Here is a 9,860-nt window from a genome sequence, read left to right as displayed (position 1 = left end):
ATGATTAAATATCTGACCTCCGCTTTAACGGCGTCTATAAATCACTGAGCGTGGCTTTACCGTCTCATAAAGCCTGAATCAGCTGGTCCGGGTCAAAGGTCAGACCGGAGTGTTTACAGTGGCAGGTGATTATACAAGTTCTTCTTCATGTATTTATCCTGACTGTGTTGAGCCTGTGCTGTTCGTATCTCTACCTGAGCGTCCACAGCTCCTTAAAGAGTCTGAAAAAGTCTTCAATTATCTACATTAGGGTCTTAAAACGCATTAAAGTTAAATTAAATTAAATCCAGGTTTTATTTCTTCACCATCTGCAGCTGCAGAGTGGAGAACAGTTCAACCAAACAACGAGTTTCCCTTTTCCCTTTTGTTTCATTTGATTCGTTATCAGAGGACAGTGACACACATGACAGTAAATTTGTATAGAAGAGTAATTTGTTTCTGTGTGTTGTCATATTCCTGAATGAAACAGAAGGTCAGGGGAGGGGCTTATTTGAATGTTGTGTTTGGCCTGTACTGGTGAACAGGTGAACAGGTGAACAGGTGAACAGGTGAACACCAAGTCCAGCAACATCGGCAAAAAGGCAAAAATACAGTCTGAGGCACCTAGATTTTTCTTTATATATGTTTTGTCTTCGATGTTTATTTGTCCTCTGCATCAGTAGTTTTATAGTAAATTGTCTGATATTTAGAAATTAAGATTATTTTTGAAATCATCTTCACTTTATGGATTGTTTTTTTTGCACAGTACTGTGTGTATTTTTCATTTCAGGGGGTAAAAATGGGTTTTAAGAAGTGATTTAGCCTCAGCTGCCAACAGAACAGTCACAGTTTATATTTTAGTGGTTGACATTGATGAGAGCGTGTCCAGAGCAACTTAGAGTCGGAGCAACAGTCGAGAAAACTTCACTTCATAGATCAACATTACAGGAAAGCAGCAGTGAGGAGTGAAATGAATGGAAGGGCATTAGATGCGAATGGAGTCAGATGGAGCCAAACCAGTTCAGAGAGGATTCAGACCGGGTTCAGATCAGGTCAGGGTGAGGCTGTGTCACGCTGCTCTGCCCATAATAAACACCTGGGTCTATGTGTGTGTGTGTGTGTGTGTGTGTGTGTGTGTGTGTGTGTGTGTGTGTTACGTGTTTGTGCCTGAAACCCATACAACCACAAAAGCCCTGTTATAAACGCCTGGGCCTGCATGTGTGTGACTCTATTTTCCTGCATTTGTGCCAGGTGTATTCTGTCCACGCCTGGCATGTGTGTGTGTGTGTGTGTGTGTGTGTGTGTGTAACCCCTCCTCTGCCCTGGAATGGCAGCTTGTAAAAATGACTGTGACCCCACCGTTCCTCCTGCCTCTGTAGTCTCTAGCCCTTCGACCTTTGACCCCCCGTAAAGTTCGGGACCTGCTAACAGATGTGCAGGTGTGTCTGCAGGGACAGGTGCTGGAGGTGGACTCCACATCCACGCTCCGCTTTGATTTCCCTCCTCTGTTGTAAGATGGTCGACATCAAAACATCCTGCAGCTCCTCCATCAGTACTGTAGCTGACAGAAGCTTTACAGTTACATCACAGATCTGCTGTGAACCGCTTCTGTCTCCATGATGGAGGAACATGTAGAACTGTGTGTTAGTTAATAAAGTGTAAATCTGTAGCAAGCAGCTAGAATGGCTGTAGATCCGTTCAGTAACGTTCTCAGTAAAAGTGAATACCGTATTTCCTCTAATATTGGCCCGGGCCTTTATTTACCTCAACTGCAGAGGGTACCAGGCCTTTATTGGAAGCAGGCTTATATTAGAGACAGGCCTTTATTTCTAATTCCCTCTGTTTGATAAGTATATTTGCTCATATTTTAGTACGAAGCCTCCTTGTTTTCTGATCTGCTTCTGTTGGGGTTCGTTAGGTAGACGTTTTTTTGTTACTGCGATGCATTACGATAATTACGGTAATCGACGACGGCACGCTCCAGAGACTTCCGCCGGCCGAGCCGTCTTGTGGCACTTGTACGTTACTACAAACTACAGTTACATTATATAACAGGCACCAGGAGTTTACCGGTATCCACCGTTTTTTTCCTTTGTGTTTTTCCCCGGCCTGTATTTGAGGCCGGCATTTATTTGTTCGTGTCGACCACGACCCCGGCCATTATCGGAGACCCGGCTTTTAATTGACTACCGGCCACTATTAGAGGAAATACGGTAGTGTGATAAGGTGGATTTGGTTACTGTGACACAGTAAACTGTCTTGTCTTTAGCCCTAGTCTCTACTCCAAAACACTCTGAGTTGTAGCTTGAGAAGAGTCAGCTCAGTTAACCTGAACAAACTGTTAGCTAGCTAACTAGCTAACTAGTTAACTGCTTTTTGGCTTTCTGAGACTTTTGGTTTACTCCATTTTTTCCAAATGTGTTTTTGTGGGAGTTTCCTTGTCCTCATTCTATGACTGTGATTAAGGCTGTTGTGTTCATAACTACATTTACTAAATACCAGTTACTAGCTAACTAGCAAACAGGCTAATGTCACTACTAGCCACTGCTAACGCTAGCTGCTACTAGCTACGTTAGCTAGTGTGCTAATCAGATGTGTTAACAACAAGACAGTGATGGTTAGCGGACCAGATACTATGAACTTTGGGACCTGTAGGCTATTTTCATGGTTGGAATTAGTTTTCTGTTTTGCCCTCTTGATGGTAGAGTTGGGTCAGGTGATAGCGACTCATTAGCGTAGCATTTTTCTAAGAGCGTGGAGACAGAAAAACGACAGAAGGAAAGAAAAGAAGAGGAAGTTTGTGTCTGCATTTTTAAATTTTCCCTGATACTCTGCTGGACGGAGAAAGAGACAGAAAAGAGGATCGTCTGCATTTCTGCCTCCGTCATAAAACCTCCACCTTCTGTCTTCTTTCTCTTTTTCTCTCCCTCTCTTTTCTCCCTCTCTCCTCTTCTTCTTCTTCTTCTGCCTCTCTGACCCTTTCCCCTCCCTCCGCCTGCCGTAAAGATAAAATATGTAATACATCTGCGTTTGTTAGCGCAAAGTATGCGATCCGTCCCACTGCCGAGACAAAGTATGTGGCGTCCCTCCTCGTTAACAGGAGAAATGCCATTCATCGTCCCGCGTGCAGACGGGGAATGTGACGCGCCTCGCTTTGTTAGCGTGAAATAAAAAACGTCTCCTGTCCTCAGAACGCCACGCCGCCCCAACCAGCTGATCTACAGACCGTACACTCCAACAAATGATGCTGCGTTCAGGTAGGAGAGCAGGGAAAAGAGTGAGAGAGAAGTGAGTTTTAAAAGTGTTAAACAGGTGTGTGTGTGTGTGTGTGTGTGTGTGTGTGTGTGTGTGTTTGGATGGAGGAGGAAGAATGGGAGAGAGCTGTTGTCCCCCACTCTGGCCCCCCTCAATAGAGTATTAATAGAAAAGACACACACACACATACACACACACACATACACACAGAGAGACACACCAGAAGAGCTGCACACACACACATAGGAATTAATACAGATATATTCAGGTATGTGCACACACACATATATACACACACAGACACAAACACACAGTTAGGGTACACACACATACAGAGACATTGACACACACACACACACACACACACACACACACACACAGGCATCACGGCAGGTACACACAAACATCCACACTCACACACTTACAAAGAAACACTCCAACATGTGTGCACACACAAACACACACAGGCATGGATGCATGGTCATACAGTACACACACACACACACATAAGCTGAGAGGCACACAGACACACACACACGCACATACACGCACACACACAGAGGGGAATGTTAAGTAGGTGCAGGATGCGTCCTGTGGTCTCAGTGTCTGTGACTGTACGGATGACAGACATGCCAGTCCTGTTACAACACACAGACACACAGACACACACACACACACACACACACACACACACACACACACACACACAAACCTCCGAACTCTAATCTGGAAGTTAGGTGTTGCTTTTCCTTGATGTGTAACTTTCCACACAGTGTAAATTCTCAGCAGTGTCGGATTTGGAGGGAAACCTGCAGGAAGCAACGGGGCTGATGGGAAATGTAGTCTTAATGAGAGAAACACTAGAACTAACAACACTACTGGAGTGAGATGGAGACCAATCAGCTCCAACATGGACTCACTGGTTTCCAGTCAGTAGACCGAGGGAGGAAGATTCATCTGACAGAGATACTGATGGTTAAAGTCACACACTGCACCTTTAAAATGACCATTCTTTTAATCAGATGAGAGTAATCTGATTACATGTAATCCATTACTTAACAAGGCCTTTTAGCTGCCAGAGCTTCTCTCTGACCGCAGAATAGAAACAGCTTATGAATAGAAATACATTTAAACGCTCATTATAAACATCAACTGTCAGGGGGATTCTGTCCAAGGCTGCTGTGTGTGTGTGTGTGTGTGTGTGTGTGTGTGTGTGTGTGTGTGTGTGTCACATTGTCCCGTTTGTGTGTGTATCTCTGTCCACGTGTCTGTGTGTGTCTTAGAGATTATGTATGTATACCTTTGTGTAAATGTGCGCTTGCCTTTCGTGTGCGTGTCCTTTGTCCGTGTGTCCTGTGTGTGTGTGTGTGTGTGTGTGTGTGTGTGTGTATGTGTGTGTGTGTGTGTGTGTCTCCAAGGCTGGCATTCGTCACAGTGGCCTCTCTCTGTTCCCAGACTCTGAATGTATTCATGAGTTAGCTGTTGACTCAGATAGTTAGCTCACCTGTCCACACACACACGCATACACACACACACACACAGACGCACACACACACACACACTCACTCAGATACGCTTTCTTTCTGTTTCTCTCTCTTTCACACTTTGATACTCACTCTCTTTCTCTTTTAAAGACAGACATACACACACAAGCTTTTTTTCCTCACACACACATACACACACACACACACACACACACACACTTGCACACACTTTCTCACACACGCTGTGTATCTGTGTATCTGTTTCTCTCTCTCTCTCTCTCTCTATCTCTCTCACACACACTTCCACTCTCTCTCAGATACTTTCTTTCTCCTTCTGTCTTTCTCTCTCAGTTTCACGCACACACACACACACACACACACACACACACACACACACACACACTCCCCTACTGTGTCTTTGTCCAGATATTTAACATCTGATCCATCGGCTGTCTTACTCTGCCAAATTCTCGCTCAGCCTTCAGCAGAAACTCGTCTCCTATCCCTCCATCTCCCCCGTCCCATTGTGACACTAAACTCCCATGATGCTTAGCAAACACAGACCTTTGAAGTTTGTCAGGAGGGATTTCCTGACGTCTGGTTTTGTCCAGATTTTATTCTCAAAGTGAACAGACGGCAGTTTCCTGTCAGTTGGTGTGAGTTTTGGGACGTGACGCCTCGCTGTGTTCAGTGCCAGGAATCCTGTTTTTAATGTGATATTAACTGTCAGACATTTTGATTTAGCTGCAGTGAAATATTGCTGACGATGGTGCAGCTACTAGAGAACCAGAAACCAGGACTTACAGAAGTAACACTAATAACACCAAGAGCAAAACTAACACTAATATGAATACCAATGACAATACTAACACTGGTATGAATGCGAACACTAACTGTAATGCTAATACTAACTCTAACACTAACACTAATGCAATACTAATACTAATGGTAATATTAATATTTGCATGACACCAATAATAATAGGATTAATACTATTATTAATCCTAATGCTAACCCTGGTACTAATGCTAATGCTAATAATAATAATGCTAACACAAATAACAATGCTAAAACTAATAGTAAAACGATGCCAAAACTAATACCAACACTAATTATAATGCTAATGCTAAAACCAATACAAAAACTAACAGTAATGCTAATACTAGCACTAATAACAAAACAAACACTAACATACTAATGCTAATGATAATACTAGTACAACTATGAATGGAAGTACTAATACTAACACTAATAGGAATACTACTAATAACTAATAACTAATACTACTAATACAAGTCTATGCATAATACTAACATTAATGCAAATACAAATATGAATACCAACAATAATATGAACACTAATACAAATAATAACACTAACACCAGTACCAATACTAATACAGATGCTAATACAATACTAATTTTATCCAAGTAGTGATAGTAACAGCATTTGTCTTCTGTTCCTAGGTCTGTTATCATGTTTTATGAATTTATGAGTAAATCTAACTTGACTAAACTTTAGTCAGCTGAAAGCTAGAAGAAGAATGGTTCAGATTGGCTGTTTAATGTTTCTCTTAAGCAACTGAATTGTGATTGGTAGCTCTGGATTGTTTTCTATCAAAAGGACAATATCAGCCTATCAGAGAGCCATATGTTGAACCTGATCAGTTTTGAACAGCCTATCAGATGGGAATATGGTGGATGATGATTTTTGTGAAGTTTTAAATGGTCCTCAGTAGTTGTTCCTGCCGTTTTCATCAGCAAAATGATAATATCAACCAATCAAATGAGCATGGTGGACCTGAGGAGTTCCAAATGGTCCTGATTGGTTGCTTTGTGTTGTTTTTCTCAGCAGAAAGATGACATCAGCCTATCAGAAGGCAGAGTGTTGGATTAGATGAGTTTTAAGTGGTTCTTAGTGGCTTTTTTCTGTTGTTTTCCACAGCGAAACAATAACATCATCCAATCAGAGGAGAGTGCGGACCTGATTAGTTGTAAATGGTTCTGATTGGTTGTTTTCTGTTGTTTTATTCAGCAGAAAGACGATGTCAGCCTATCAGAGGGCAGTACAGTGGACCTGAGGAAGCCGGGCGAGGAAGAGGACGAGTATTCAGAGATGGCTGAAGAGGCCATGGACCCAGACAACTGCTTCCCCGACAGTAAGACACACACACACACACACACACACACACACACACACGCACACACACGCACACACACACACACTCCGTTTTGAAAAGTGGGACCAGCTGTAGTTGGGAGGGCTCTTAGTCCATTGGAGAGTGTTGTTCACACTAATTGAGTTGTACAGGGCAGTCAAAGCCATTTCAGCCGGTTGGACGAAGCTGGCAGGGAAGAGGACAGCCGAGGCTACGAGGTCGGACACAATTTACCGTTTTACACAGAGCGTCAGGACACACATACTGTCAGCGACCTAGAAAAACACCATCTCTCTTATCTCCATAAGATTTGGAGGCCAAAATGGGACTTGAACTCATGATGATACGAGGATGACGTAGAGAAAACTAACCCACAACACTTACAGGTAAAATAAGAACTACTCAAAATATGAACTAGTCTTATTCTAAAATAGTGAAAGTGGGTGATTTAGTGATTTACCAGCCGCTGTGCCTAGTGGACAATAACATTAGTTTCCTGCCCTGATGTTATCCAAACAAATGGTTACCTGACAGTCCCAGCATATTTCAAAAATGGTAACACAATCCAGTTCCAGTGTATTAACCTGTGCACTAACCTATGGAGAAGTATTCTAGGTACACAATATTACTGTGTAGGCACTACAGAATGTACTTTCATGTAGTTTCACGTAGTTTCATGATCAATAGTTCCTTATCTAGAGCATCTTTGAATGAATGAGCAGGTAGCTGGTTCAGTGTCTTGCTCAAGGACACTTCAACATGACACATAGCTGTGGCTGGGTGAGAAACTGTTACAGGACGATCTCACTAAGTACTAGCCCATCCTGCCACCCACTTGCCCCAATACTCTCACAATTAGATTTATGTATCTGTACTGACTAACCCAGGTGAAAACCAAACACCTTGTTTCCCTCCTGACTCAGCGAGTTTCCTCCTGGAGCACAGAGATTTGTCTCAGACAGTTCAGCCTGGCTAGCATGGATACAGTAGAGAGACATAGGGGTAATGAAGCGGAGGGGGGGCAGGGTGAGAGGGATGATGGAAAAAGGAAAGACTGGGGAAACACTAGACACTAAACTTTGAGCGCCCTCTATCAGCAACCGAGGAATTGCAACAACATCAGTAGGTCTCTGGCACAGGTTACAGTAACCCAATAGTGCATTTATCATGTAGCATAGCATTATAAACTGAAAGTATCAGGAAAAAAAAAATGTAGCTAAAATAGTTCTGATGTGGACTGCATTAAAATTGTAGAGAGAGCCAATTGGGTTAATGTTAGTTAGCTCGGTAACTAATGAAAGACACTAACCCAAGGGTAGGCTAGTATTGATGTGCATCATGTTAGCTAAACGTTAGCTAGCTAGCATTAGCACTAGCACATCTTTGAATTCAAAGAAAATTACAGACTATTTAACTCAAATGCTATAGTTAAGCGCTAAGCTAACTAAGCCAATTGGGTTAATGTTAGCTAGCTAGCTAGCTAGCTGTTGTTGTGCATTAGCTAGCTAAAATGAGCTAATCTAAGAATTCAAAGAAAAGTAGTTTGTAGAAAACAGAGTAGGCTACTTGGCTCACATTACAGATAAGCACTAAGCTAACTGAGTCCTGGTAGGGTAGGGGTTCAGTGCCTCGCTCAAGGACACTTCATCAAGACTCAGAGCTGCGGCTGCGTTCGAAACTGACCATCCTGCCACCCACTTGCCCCAATACTCTCATAATTAGATTTATGTATCTGTACTGACTAACCCAGGTGAAAACCAAACACCTTGTTTCCCTCCTGACTCAGCGAGTTTCCTCCTGGAGCACAGAGATTTGTCTCAGACAGTTCAGCTTAGCTAGCATGGATACAGTAGAGAGACCAAGGGGTAATGAAGGGGAGAGAGAGAGAGACAGGAGAGGTGAGAGACAGAGAGAGTGAGATTGTGGAAAAAGGAAAGACTGGGGAAACACTGGAGACTTTTACTGCTCTCTATCAGCAACCAAGGAATTACAACAACGTCAACAGGTCTCTGGCACAGGTTACAGTTGCCTGGTTTATCATGTAGCACAGCATTATAAGCTGAAAGTATCAGAAAAAGAAATTAATTAAGGAAATGTAAGGAATAAAGTGAAGCTAGCAAAGTTATCTAATGCAAACTGCCATTATATATTGTTGAGAGAGCCAATTGGGTGAATGTTAGGTAGCTAGCTAGCTTTTGCTGTGCGTTAAGTTAGTGAAACATTAGCTAGCTAGCATTAGCTAGTCCAGGAATTCAAAGAAAAGTACCTTGTAGATAACAGACGATGCTCACACACTAAGATGGTTCAGTGTCTTGCTCAAGGACACTTCAACATGACACATAGCTGTGGCTGGGTGAGAAACTGTTACAGGACGATCTCACTAAGTACTAGCCCATCCTGCCACCCACTTGCCCCAATACTCTCATAATTAGATTTATGTATCTGTACCGACTAACCCAGGTGAAAACCAAACACCTTGTTTCCCTCCTGACTCAGCGAGTTTCCTCCTGGAGCACAGAGATTTGTCTCAGACAGTTCAGCCTGGCTAGCATGGATACAGTAGAGAGACATAGGGGTAATGAAAGAGAGAGAGAGAGAGAGAGAGAGAGAGAGAGAGAGAGAGAGAGAGAGAGAGAAAGGTGGGTGGGGGGTTCCCACACTGTCAGGAACAGGGCTGCAGTACAAACAGTACAGGTTCGTTTCTGTACCCAGAGGAACACTAATGGTCCTTAAGGTACTTGTCATTGGGACACAGCTGTACCTTTTCCAACGGTACAGAGCAACAAAGTATTTACAGTACATCTGTTGGGATACATAATTATTCCTTAAGTGTTACAGCTAACAATGGTAAACAATGTAAAAAAGACAACCACACACTGCTTCAGACTTGTAGTTAGAACTTTTAATGAAACATTTCAGTGGTCAGACCTTCATCAGCCATCCAATTTTATGTCTTTTTTACATTGTTTTTCCTCCTACGCACC

At 42.8% G+C, this 9,860-nt stretch overlaps 1 protein-coding gene across 1 annotated transcript in view; it reads left to right on the top strand.

Moving 5' to 3' along the window:
* scn5lab (sodium channel, voltage gated, type V-like, alpha b) overlaps positions 1-9,860 on the top strand; it is a 167,931-nt gene that overhangs the window by 115,557 nt on the left and 42,514 nt on the right. The window contains 2 exon segments of the mRNA XM_078291518.1: positions 1,359-1,445; positions 6,753-6,876. Coding sequence (XP_078147644.1) covers positions 1,359-1,445; positions 6,753-6,876 — 211 coding nt within the window.

This window comes from Centroberyx gerrardi, chromosome 22 (assembly GCF_048128805.1).
Source record: "Centroberyx gerrardi isolate f3 chromosome 22, fCenGer3.hap1.cur.20231027, whole genome shotgun sequence".
In the NCBI taxonomy this organism is placed as follows: Eukaryota; Metazoa; Chordata; class Actinopteri; order Beryciformes; family Berycidae; genus Centroberyx; species Centroberyx gerrardi.
The sequence above is the reverse complement of the archived record's forward strand: the minus strand, read 5'-3'. Positions and strand labels throughout refer to the sequence as shown.